The 13,328-nt window shown below is 44.0% G+C and overlaps 1 protein-coding gene across 1 annotated transcript in view; it reads right to left on the minus strand.

Moving 5' to 3' along the window:
- The window catches only part of CLIC4 (chloride intracellular channel 4), a 60,323-nt gene that overhangs the window by 6,039 nt on the left and 40,956 nt on the right, over window positions 1-13,328 (minus strand). The window contains exons 3-4 of the mRNA XM_056846694.1: window positions 8,306-8,431; window positions 4,461-4,567 (exon numbers count right to left, since the gene is read on the minus strand). Of these exons, the coding sequence (XP_056702672.1) occupies window positions 4,461-4,567; window positions 8,306-8,431 (233 nt within the window). The remainder of the gene's footprint in view (window positions 1-4,460; window positions 4,568-8,305; window positions 8,432-13,328) is intronic.

A 13,328-nucleotide genomic window follows, 5' to 3' on the forward strand; every position in this document is an offset into this window, starting at 1 on the left:
CCAGGAAACATTTTTGCTCCTCTGCTTTGTGAGTAGGGTCACCAAAAGGCCTGGAGAAAAACATCCTGTTCCTTGATATGTGGAAATGGGCAGGTGAAGCTTTTCATGGCAGGGAGGAAAACAACACCTAGTAAATAACATCCCATTAAGCCTCTGTTAAAGAGGCAGGATATTTTTCTCCAGGCCTGTTGGTAACCCTAGCTGTGACTCAGAGCAAAAAAGGCCACTAGGGAAATGTGTCTGGGAAAGGACATGTCCCTTAGATCAGCCTTTGTACCAGAGGACTGGAGAATGGCCAATGTAACACCCACTTATAAAAAGGGTTCCAGAGGGGACCCAGGAAATTACAGGCCAGTTAGCCTAATGTCTGTTCCAGGTAAATTGATGGAAAGCGTTATTAAAGACAGAATTGTGAAGCATATAGAAGGGCAAGCCCTACTGAGCAAAAACCAACATGGTTTCTGCAAAGGTAGGTTCTGTCTCACTAACCTTTTAGAGTTTTTTGAAAGTGTCAATGAGCCTGTGGACACTGTGCATTTGGATTTCCAAGAGGCTTCTGACAAAGTCCCCCACCAAAGACTGCTAAGCAAACTTCATAGTCATGGGATAAGAGGACAAGTCATCTTATGGATTGAGAGCTGGCTAAAAAATAGGAAGCAGAGAGTAGGAATAAATTGTCAGTTCTCACAATGGAGTGGGTTCCCTCAGGGATCTGTGTTGGGATTGGTGCTTTTCAACCTGTTTCTCAGTGACCAGAAGCCGGGGATGAATAGCGCGGTGGCCAAATTTGCAGATTATACTAAATTATTTAGTGTGGTTAAAACAAAAACGAACTGTGAAGAGTTCCAAAAGGGCATTAAAATGGCAAATGCGATTCAATGTGAGCAAGTGTAAAGTGATGCATATTAGAGCGAAAAATCCCAACTTCAAATATACACTGATGGGATCTGTGCTGGCAGTGACAGACCAACAAAGGGATCTTGGGGTGGTAGTGGATCGCTTGATGAAGATTTCAACCCAGTGTGCGGCTGCTGTGAAAAAGCCAAAATCCATGATGGCTCTAATTAGACAAGGAATAGAGAATAAAACTGCTGCTATCATACTGCCCTTGTACAAATCTATGGTGAGACCACACTTTGGAATACTGTGCACAGATCTGGTTACTACACCTAAAAAAGGATATTGCGAAGCTTAAGAAGGTGCAGAAAAAAGCAACCAAAATGACCATGGGGCTAGAGTAACTGCCCTATGAGGAGTGGTGAAAATGCTTAGGGCTGTTTAGCTTAGAAAGGTGGTGGTTAAGGGGAGATCTGATAGAGGTCTAAAAATTATGCATGGTATGGAGAGAGTCAACAGGGAGAAGCTTTTCTCCCTCTCTCATGATACCAGAACGCGGGGTCATCTGCTAAAGCTAGAGGGTGAGAGATTCAGAACAAACAAAAGTAAGTATTTCTTCACACAACACATAGTTCAATTGTGGAACACCCTGCCCCAGGATATGGAGACGGCTGTCAACTTGGAAGGCTTTAAGAGGGGAGTGGACATGTTCATGGAGGAGAGGGCTGTACATGGCTTACTAGTCAAAATGAACACTAGTCATGATGCATACCGATTTCTCTCCAGTACCAGAGGAGCATGCCTATTATATTAGGTGCTGTGGAACACAGGCAGGATGCTGCTGCAGTCATCTTGTTTGTGGGCTTCCTAGAGGCACCTGGCTGGCCCCTGTGAACAGACTGCTGGACTTGATAGGCCTTGGTCTGATCCAGCATGGCTTTTCTCATGATATTGTAGTTGTAAACTGAGCTGCTGTATCATGTCCTTGTGCAAAAGGTCACCTGGCAACCAGGTATGCCTTTTGTTTACCAAGATGAAACATAACCCAAGATCTATAAGTCTGTGCATCCAGTTGAGAGGTTAAGTCATTTCGAGATTGCCAAGGGTCACAGATCACTCTGTGCAGGAGGTCAGTTATGCAGAGCTTTCAACACAACTGAATAACAGTAAATATACCAAACTCTTAACAGCTTCTCAGGAAGCCCGTTTTTACTAAGCCATCTAATTATAGGTGAACTGGTCCGGTTTGGTATGAAATCTATGGGTGACCTTCGAAATCAATTGACGGAATGGGGTGGATTTTGACCAGGGGAGGGGGGGTGCTAAAGCTGCATTCAGAAAGTTCTCTGGAAGGAGTACACATGCCTCGGATAAGGCAATAAAGTTTAAGTTCCCAGGAAGAATGATTTGGAGAAGGAACAGCTGAACTGCTTCCCTTGATAAAAACTGGCATCTCCAGTTAAAGGGACTAGGCAGGTAGGTGATGTGAAAGACCTCTGCCTGACACCCTGGAGAGCTGCTGCCAGTCTGAGTAGACAATACTGACTTTGATGGACTGAAGGTCTGATTCAGTATAAAGCAGCTTCATGTGTTCATGTATTTATGTGGAAGGCATTGGGAGGCAGCAGTGAAGGTGCCACCCATAATACAGAACGTTACTTTCTACAGAGAGCTCATGTGCCCTTGCTTTTAGGAGAAAATGCTCCAGTTAGATTTTTAGGGCTCAAGACATATTAACACAAATTACTCCAACCATTCTTTTTGTACTCGCAAGGGCGGGTTTGCCCTACCCCTTTAGACTGCTCATGCCATGCAAATCATGCACTAGGAACGCTGCGCGCCAGCCTTGCTTATGTGGCATGCCATTCCACAAAGTTGCTTCTCTGATATTTGCTTTGAATCTGCTCCAGGCAAAGCTACTGAAAGCTTCTGTTCTGTGGTTCCCCCCACCCACCAACCCTACAGAACCAGAAACCAAACAATCGCCCGTGGATGGCGATCTCAATACAAAGAGCCAGCAGGAGTCTGGTTTGTAACTGTCACAATCACTTGCATCATGTCAGGAGAAGGTCCTTATCCTGCAAAAAAAAAGAAGCCTGAGGTATGGCTGCTCCCATTTTAAGAAGAAGAGTTGGATTTTATATGCTGGCTTTCTCCAACACTTAAGGGAGAATCAAACTGGCTTACAACCACCTTCCCTTCCCCTCTCCACAACAGACACCCTGGGAGGTAGGTGGAGCTGAGAGAAAGAGCTCTCTTACTGTAACTAGCCCAAGGTTACCCAGCTGGCTTCATGTGTAGGAGTGGGGAAACCAACCAGGTTCACCAGATTAGCCTCCGCTGCTCATGTGGAGGAGTGGGTAATCAAACCCCGTTCTCCAGATCAGGGTCCACCACTCCAAACCACCGCTCTTAACCACTACACCATGCTGGAAACATAAAAATGCCACAGTGACGAACATATGGCTGTCTCCGTATACAAATGCTCTGAGAACGTATAAAGGCTGCATAAGGCCTGTTAAGGGCTCTTTAGCAAATGTAAGGCTTTGTATTTTCAGCAGCTTTGGCAGCTGGGAGATTGTTTGCGTTAAATGGTTCTGTGCATTATCGCCAACGCCCCCTGCCAATGCACACATGCCTGCACACAAGCCACAAAGGCCTCCATCTTTCATGTACGTTAAAACACCCAGGTGTAAATCAAAGGACGCAGAGGAAACAGCTGTGCCTTGGCGCAGTAGAAGGCGGCCTCTGTTCCCATGCTCCACAATACATTTTTCGGGTGACGGACAGAGGCCAAGCCTCATTTCAGGAAGGGACTATTCTTAAAGAGCGAAGATGAAGGAAGCCGCTGTTTGCTGGAGAACGAGCAAACACAATGAAAGCAAAACTGGCTGCTCGTGGCCAAGAGCAGAGTGGCACAGCCCTTTCATGATTACGAGCTGGGTTCAAAAAGGCAACCAAATAAGCCTAGAAGGGCTCCTTCAGGCCCAACTGACATTCCCCGGCAGTCACTGAGGCCCCCGGGCACAATCTGCAAACAATTTACCAGCATCTTTGCTGATTAAAGTGTGCATGTTTTGGTTTACATGTCTTGCTGGAAGTTTTTATTGCCATCTAATTGAGCTGATTTTCTGGTTAACGTAGTTTAATGTCTTTTATCTGTATGCATTGGAAGATTCCATGAATATCCTTATTTGGCCAGAAAGGTGTTATGTGAGCTTTTAAAAATAGAACAAACCCTACAGCTGAGGAAAGGATGCCACTCCAGAACTATGCAGAACTCAAGGAAGTGCAAGAACAGACCATTCTTGGGTCTGCTTCCATCCGGACAAAAAGGGCTTGAGTAGGACAGCTTCGGCAGGAAGGCACTCGCCACATGTCAGATTCATCTTCCATTCTGCTGCCCTTGGAGGCAGCCAAGATATGCTGCAGCAGTTACATCCTGTGTCCCCCACCCCCCCAGAACAGAATTGCTCGCGGCTGCTCTATCATCATGTGCCCAGAACAGAATTGCACATCACAGCAAGGGTCAAAGTCTAAAAGCATTAATGAGCAACAAAAAAACAGAGAGCAAATTAGCTCAACTCAACACGAGGTACTAAAGCCAAGAATGGATTCCCTACCTTCATTAGCTTCTGGCCTGGAATTCTTGATAAATGCTGAAAATTTGGCAAATATATCCATTCCAGCAGTATTCGATTCCGGATGTTTTGGGGAAAGCTTTGCATACCTGAAGAGGAAGATATATTTCTAAGTTTACAGTGTGGGTTAGGCTACAACACAGCATTGATCCTTTCCAATTGGGAAACTATAACTCCAATACCAAATAAACCAATTTCATAGCATAGATCACGCACGTTTTGTTACTGATGGAAACCTTGTTGAATTTACTCATTGATAGGCAATATGATTGTCATATAAGGATGCCTTTCAGGGATGGATTGAGACATTCTGAGGCCCAAAACGATGTCAAATTTAGAAGGCACCACATCATTACCCTCCCAAGTGGTACTTTTGTGACCTGCATGGGGAGTTCGCTACACTTTCCTTCCCCACCCCCCACCCCCGTCTCATCCCCCTGCACCTCACTTGGGTTCGGTTTGTTCTCTCATTTTCCTGAGAATTACTACAGCGGTCCTGAGTATCTTTGCTTCTCCAAGCGGAGACAAATCCAGTAATCTAGACACCAACATTTTAATTAGCCCTCAGCATTGTTCTGCTAAACACAAGGACTGAGACCTCATGGGAGGAGGTTCTGTCTGCCTGTACTGAGGAAGATCGTTCATTAACTCTGCCAGCAGTTGTCTGAAATTTTGCCAAAGCAAGCAGTGACGGATCACATTAGAAGGAGGAGTGTTATAGCTTCCCTTAGGCGCTAGCTGGCCTCTTATGCGTTCAACACTTATGCTCTCAGCTCCCCTCAGGCAACAGTTAACAGGATGCCATTTAAACACAATGCTACTTGGTCATCAAGCCTTTTAAGATTTTGGCGCTAAGAACATACTGTTACCACCCTGGTTTGAGGGGGAGCCCAGTAGTATTATATCTGCCTCTTCCCCTTGCCAAGGCTAAGAGGAGCTCCATAGGGTTGTGGGAATTTCTACTGGGAAAACAGGTTAAATGCTGCATGCCCCACTTCAAAACCACAGACCCTGCCATGGCTGGATTGTAACACTAACCTCCCTGCTCATGTCATGTTCCACTGAGCCCTTCAATTTCAGCAGCTGCAGTGTTTCTTCCACAGTAAAAGAGTAACGCTTCAGCTCCTCTACAGCCTTAGCTTAGATACAGGCACTGCCCAGAACATCTTCAAATTAATTTTGAGATGGAGACTTGTTTACGAGGCATCCAACCAGGATTCCTAATGAAGAAGAATGCGCTACTCAGTCGCAACCAAGTCATGGCGACTCCATCCACAGGGTGTTCCAGGCAAGAGAGGAGCAGAGGTGGCTTGCCATAGCCTCCCTCCACATCACAACCCCAGTCTTCCTTGGGGGTCTCCCATCCATGTACTGACTGTGGCTGACCCTGCTTAGCTCCCAACCCTTGACAAGCTCAGGCTAAACTGTGCTGTTTGGGTCTCCTAACACCCTCCTGAAAACCCTGAGGTGTTTTTTAAAAAGACATTCCTTTCAAGTTAGAGGAACCCTTGCTGGCATCAAGTCAGAATTTTGAAAAGTGGAGGGTCTATATCGTGAACACATGAAGCTGCCTTATACTGAATCAGACTCTTGGTCCATCAAAGTCAGTATTGTCTACTCAGACTGGCAGTGGCTCTCCAGGGTCTCAGGCAGGGCTCCTTCACATCACCTACTCGCCTGGTCCCTTTAACTGGAGATGCCGGGGATTGAACCTGGGACCTTCTGCATGCCAAGCAGAGGCTCTACCACTGAGCCACAGCCCCTCCCAAAGAGTTAATTCAGGGAGCAAACTGTTTTCAAAAAGAAAGGACTTTCCACCTATTTTTTCCCTTAAAAAAAAAAATCTCTCAAATAGATTAGAAAATTTTTAGTGACACTGTCCTGGAAAATAAACCTTCATATCTGAGAAATACATTTGGCTTCATCCCCAAGCACTAGAGAGCATTCACTAGGCCTGATTTCATGCAGAGTTTTTCAAGCAACAAGTCCTTGCAGTCATCACCAATCCCCTTTGGCCTCTCCTATAACAGGTAAAATGAGAGGACAAGAAGAAGGAGTTGGTTTTTATATGCCGACTTTCTCTACCACTTAAGGAACAACCAAACCCGCTTACAATCACCTTACCTTCCCGTCCCCGCACAGACACCCTGTGAGGTAGGTGGGGCTGAGAGAGCTCTAAGAGAGCTGTGACTAGCCCAAGGTCACCCAGCTGGCTTCATGTGGAGGAGAGGGGAAACAAATCCAGTTCACCAGATTAGCCTCCGCCGCTCATGTGGAGGAGTAGGAAATCAAACCTTGTTCTCCAGATCAGAGTCCACCGCTCCAATCCACTGCTCTTAACCACTACACCACGCTGGCTTTTCATGATGGGGTATATTTAAAAAAGCCTCTTACAGTTCAGCTAAAGGCTTCTCCTGATGCTAATTTTCTGATTTCCACTCACTCACAACAGCAGAAGAAAGACCGGCCAAGAGTGTCAGAGGCCCAAGGCAGAGCATGAAGTATAAGAGGAAGAAACCAAGGTGGCGAATCAGGGTTGGGTCACCAGCAGAGAAGCTGGCTGAGATGGCAGGAAGGATTGTGCTAGGAGAGGGGCTGAAGGCGTTGTGTAGTGGTTAAGAGCAGTGGTTTGGAGCGGTGGGTTCTGATATGGAGAACCGGGTTTGATTCCCCACTCCTCCACATGAGCGGAGGAGGCTAATCTGGTGAGCTGGATTTGTTTCCCCACCCCTACCCATGAAGCCAGCGGGCTGAACTTGGGCTAGTCACAGTTCTCTTAGAGCTCTCTCAGCCCCACCTACCTCACAGGGTGCCTGTTGTGGGGAGGTGAAGGTGATTCTATGCCGGTTTGATTCTTCCTTAAGTGGTAGAGAAAGTCAGCATATAAAAACCAACCCCTCTTCTTCTGTCCTACCACTCCACTGAGCAAAGTTTATTTATGAAAATATTTATACCCCGCCTTTCCTTCTACCTCAAATTTGAAGCCTTCTTCCAATTTAATTAGCCATCTTCTGGAGGAAGAGCCACTTAAGTTGGAGGAAGGCTTAAGTTGGAAATGGCTGGAGCCACCTCACTGTGTAGGGAAAGTGAAACTTCACAGGAAGCACTGAGAATGCCAGCACTTTACCAGAAGTAAATAGGAGTTTAGTAGCACCTTAAATATCAAAAAGGTTTTTATTCCACTTTCACTGATTTAGAGCCCCCTTTGTCAAATAATGTAGTAGGTCATCACCAGGCAGACGTCTAAGTATGGAAAAAATAAATAAATAGCAAGGCCAAGGGGGCCCTTAAAATGCACATAACATTCAAAATGTGATAAAGTAAAGAAACAATTCACAACAACAGTAACTGGGCATTTCTCCAGGTTTGCTAAGCTAGTTAACAGGATTTACTAAGACATTTAACACCTACAGTGTGTAAAGAATCCAAAGTTCTTATTCAGAATAAGATGCCATCAAACCATCTTGTGAACTCTACACTGGCGGTTTCACCCTGGAGTCTCCCTCTCTGAAGTTCTTCACCTGGCTATTTTTTCCATACCTCGTATGTAGATGTCTGCTTAATCAGGAAAAAAAAACCCCACGTTGAACTTTAATCCACAAAAGCATATGCCAATATAAAACCTTCGCAGATACATCCTTGATAATGTGCAGCAGGTTCCCATTTGTTTTAGACTGCAGTAAGTATAGATGCTGCTTCTATGGCCTACCCCTTAACCCTTGTTTGTGGCCACAGGAAGGGGGAACACACAACCACCCAGAGGTCAGACAACGACAACTTCCCACATCACACTTTCCTTCCACCACCACCCCCTCACTGACACTTACTTGGGTGGGCAGAGGACTTCTTCGAGAAACTCTTCAATCTTGTTCACATCTGTTCTGACTTCGCTGTTAAACGTGATAAAGGGTGGGTGAGTCCCTGGAGCCAGGTTCTGGAGATCCGCAGGCTTCCTGGTGGTGTAAAAGCAAAGAACGTTGCCTACATTTAAAACATTCCACATGATTAATTTTTAGCAAACTACAATTAATGCTATTGTTATGAGGTGATGTATCAAACAAAAGAAGGACCTATGCTGGCAAAACAGTGCTACAACAAACAACAGCATAAGCTGCTCAATGAACATTATAATAACGATGCTAATAATAACAAGAGAAAATTCAAAATCAATCTGTATCTGCGTCAGCTAATGCTGTTGATTGTTATGTGGTGAGCATGCCTAAGGACTCTGCCTCCAAAGAGTACCCCTGCTCCCAAGGTTGAGGGCTCCCAAAGCAAAATGCCCAAGACAGGGGGCAACTTATGAAGAACCCAGAACTTTGAGAACGCCGCTAAAATATCTGAGAGATGACGAATCCGCTAATCAGCGAGGTGCTTCACAGTATTCTTTTTTTCTCCAAAGGATTGGAAATAATCTTGCAATTAAGGTGAAAGGCCTGAAATTTTAAAACTTGGCTGGTTGTGCTCAGATTATCTTGCAGTTCTAAGAAAAGCTTCATGAATACCCGCACACTCGTTACAAAAGGGCCACTTCATACACCATGCATCTAAAGACCCATATCTTCAGAGGCACACATATAATCATTGTGAGATACACATTGTTATGTTGTGTAGACTGTTCTTTGGCTGACTACCCTCTGAGACTTTTTTGTCCTCATTTGTGTGCGATGTGCCACAACCGCTTTAGTGTCCAGATAGTACAGGCACTGCCTGCATGCGCAAGACTCGGCGATCTTGCCCCTGTCTCTCAGGAAATAAACAGCACGCAAATAGGCTGACATCTAGAAACCCAGATATGGAACTATACTGTTAAACTATAACAGACTCAAGGTTAAGGTGCAAAAGCAGATTTTGAAATATAATTTCCCCCTCCAAAGGCCTCCCGAGGGGAAAAGGTAACAGGAAATAATCCAAGCATTGTGTTCCACCAGTTTACTTTCATTAACACTGAGAGCCAGCGTGGTGTCGTGGTTAAGAACAGTGGTTTGGAGTGGTGGACTCTGATCTGGAGTACTGGGTTTGATTCCCCACTCCTCCACATGAGCAGCCGAGGCTAATCTGGTGAACTGGATTTGTTTCCCCACTCCTACACACGAAGTTAGCTGGGTGACCTTGGGCTAGTCACACTCTCTCAGCCCCACCTATCTCACAGGGTGTCTATTGTAGGGGAAGGGAAGGTGATTGTAAGCCAGTTTGATTCTTCCTTAAGTGGAAGAGAAAGTCAGCACATAAAAACTAACACCTCTTCTTCTTCAATGGCACCCTGTGGCTCAGAATAATTTCTCCAATCAGGACAAGTGTGGATTTGCTTGGGGGGAAAAGAGCTGGGGTAAGCTGTGCCTCCTTTCTCTGCCCTCACTCAGGAGTTCATATTAGCTGCTTAAGGGCATCGCAGAAAGCTGCTGGTTCTTTCAGTGGGGAGCAGCAGGGAATTCAAGGTGTGTGTGGGGGGGATTAGGCTGCAGTCTCAGTGACTGTGATACTTAGCCAATGCTGCTCGGGTTTAAGAAAATGATGCCAACAAAGACTGATAATCAATGGAAAGTTAACAGAAAAATTCACAATCGACAAAGGTACCAGACAAGGCTGCCCACTATCTCAGCTATTGTTTAATCTAGCGCTGGAAATGTTAGTGACCAGAATAAGAAACGATGGAAAAAATTTTGGTCTTAAAACTCACAGAGAGGAGTTCAAATGGAAGTGTTATGCAGATGATGTAATGCTGACCTTGGAGAATCCTGCAAGCTCAATAGAATATCTTATGGAACAAATAGAACAATATAGACAATTTTCTCGATACAAAATAAATAAAAAGAAGACGAATATAATATTAGAAAATTTAGATAATGCAGAAATAATGCAGAAATACAGTTAAAAGCGGGATGCAAGATAACAGATGACCCCTTAAGATATTTGGGGATCAACATCACTGGGAAGAATCAGACATTATTTAAGGACAATGATCAAAAGATCTGGTTGACAATACAAAAAGACTTGATGAACTGGGATAAATTGAAACTGTCGTGGATGGGAAGAATAGCAGTGATAAAAATGAATGTACTCCCAAGACTAAATTTTCTATTTAAAATGTTACCTATACATATAGAGGGGAAAATAATTGCTGTGTGGCAAAGACAAATCAACAAATTTGTTTGGGGCGGAAAAAAATCAAGAATTAACTTCAAAGTTATGCAAGATGAAAAAAGAAGGGGAGGATTGGCTTTACTGAATTTGAAACTTTATTATCAAGCGGCGGGATTAGCTTGCATTGTGAATTGGATTAAAGACCCAGAACAGAAATAATTGAAGATGGGAAAAGGATCATGGGACCACAGATTACATTATTATTTATGGAAGGCAAAGAAGTCAGAAATCTTTGGACAGAGACATGTAATCATAGACGGACTGATGAGAATCTGGATGAGAAACAGGAATAGATTGAGTTTATCACCACCCTTTATAATGTCTCCAACAGATGTGTATCTAAACAAGGGAGAAAAAAAGCACATAGACTTTGTAACGTATCAGGACATGTTGAATAAGCAAAAGAAAAGAAAATATTGGGAAGAAATTAAAAGAGAAAATAAGAAAACAGACTGGTTAACATATAACAGAATGATTGAGAAATGTAGACAAGACTGCTATCAATGAGGTAAATTAAAAGAAAGTACAGAATTTGAAACACTAATAAACAAAGAAAAAAAAAGAAAATGATGCCAACGGAACGGGAGGTGGATCTCTGCAGGTGAACAGACCCCCAAGTGCTTTTTACAAGAATGCTCTTGTGCAGTTCAAGTTCTCTTCTGGAAGATCTACTGAAATCCACAAGGTATCATTCCCGCAAAAGTTAGTTCTCCTGCTTCACCCCCTTTTATGGCACCCAGAAATCCATCACTATCATTACTCTGGCAGGGGAGGAACTGGAGGAGATCGTACTAATTTGCAGCAGCTGAACACCATCTCATTGTTTGGTCTTCTCGCTGCGCATCAGTTATAAGGCCCAGGCATGCCCAGAAGCATAAACTGATGGGCAAGAGCCAAAGGGCTCTTGTCCTTTGGCTTTAAGCCTGAAGGTCAAGCCTAGAACTGAGTAGATCAGCCCACTGAGAGAGGACATGCTTCACCAACCAGAAGCCTCTTTCTTGTTTGGTTTCTTCTCCCCCTGTGTGTATGGTTAGCTACTTCGGGTCCCTCTAGGGAAGAAATGCAGAATATACATATGCTAAATAAACAAACAGTTGAAGCAACGAACAGCCTGACCTCCGTTCTTTGTCAAGTTCACTTCTGGCAGAGAGAACATGGAAAAGCATTAGGCTGGTAACATTAGGAAGGATAAATTTTGCCAGATGCTGGAAAGGAGCAAACTCTCCAAACTCAAATAGTTGGTTCGACGAAGTAAGGGGCATTTATGTGTTGATTAAATTAACTTACTATCAAAATAACAAAAACATAGAGGAATTAGATGGAATATGGAATCCCACAATATCCAGAATGGAGAACACGCTTAAAAGTTTAGATTCTGTTGGTGATGGTTCATAACGAGAGTTATTATTTAGAAAGTTATATGTTTTATAAGTACTGGTCGATGTTTGTTTGGAAAGAAGTTTGTTTTTAATGTTGTATTATTGAATTATTGTTAATCTTAATAAAATTATTATTTTTTAAAGGAAAAGCATTAGGCTGAAGCAGCACTTTCCAGTTGGAGAAAGCATATTGAAACAGCTCCTAAACCAGATCGAATAATATCCATTTGGAGGTGCCAATGACACCCGCCACTGAGCTACCTTTCCCTTGAACATCACACTGGACCATAAAATCTCCTGGCAGAGGAGCTATATGAAATATCACGCTAAATCCACTGTTCTTAGTTCTTGAGCCTTTCTTATGGTTTTGGAGAAAAGTGGAAAATGCAGGCAGAATACTCGATCGTTGTGAAAACCCAACGGTGTACACAAACATTAAGCATCCCTAATTTGTTCTCCTCCAAAAGCTGCTGAGTTGAGAGTCAGTTGCCTACTTTAAGTAGCTTAAGCTTCAATTACAAACTGCTGTGCACACCCACCATAATTGCAGGAAATTACGAGCAGGGCTCTGTTCCAATGTCTCCCCACTGGTGGGAAAATGTTCCTTTTGAAGAAAAGAGCTTAAGGTAAATGTCGCAAATTATGTTGATCAGGTTGCATTCTGCCAAAAAGATGCAGGCTTGGTTTAAACACGATGGGGGCGAGGCAAACATCCTCCCCCATGGAGCTGTACTCACACACTGTGTGTGTGTGTTGTGCCGTTAAGTCGCCTCTGACTCATGGCGACCCTATGAATCAATGTCCTCCAAAATGTCCTGTCTTTGACAGCCTTGCTCAGATCTTGCAAATTGAGGGCTGTGGCTTCCTTTACAGAGTCAATCCACCTCTTGTTGGGTCTTCCTCTTTTCCTGCTGCCCTCAACTTTTCCTAGCATGATTGTCTTTTCCAGTGACTTTTGTCTTCTTGTCTTAATGACCCGCATACTAGGTCACTTAAATTGGGCTGCTACCTGTGCAAAGCAAGAGCAAAGGGAGGGGAGGGAGAAGAACGCACCTTCGAAAACTAAGTGCTAGCTTGCACAACATCCCTAGTTTGAATCAGTGTAGAGCCAGGCGGGTCCATTTGTGTTTCCTTTTCTCTGCCTCACTGTTCCCCATTCATACCTTGCGAGGTGTGTCTACTTTGGACTGGTGCAATCACACAGACACACATAGACAAGATAAGCTCCTACAAAACACAGCAGATGCAAATGCGGCTCGTTATTAGATCAGACGTGATAAATATAGGATTGCACGACTTGAGTTTTTTTTTTAATACCAGGAAATGC

The sequence above is a fragment of the Euleptes europaea genome, chromosome 3, assembly GCF_029931775.1.
Source record: "Euleptes europaea isolate rEulEur1 chromosome 3, rEulEur1.hap1, whole genome shotgun sequence".
Classification (NCBI taxonomy): Eukaryota; Metazoa; Chordata; class Lepidosauria; order Squamata; family Sphaerodactylidae; genus Euleptes; species Euleptes europaea.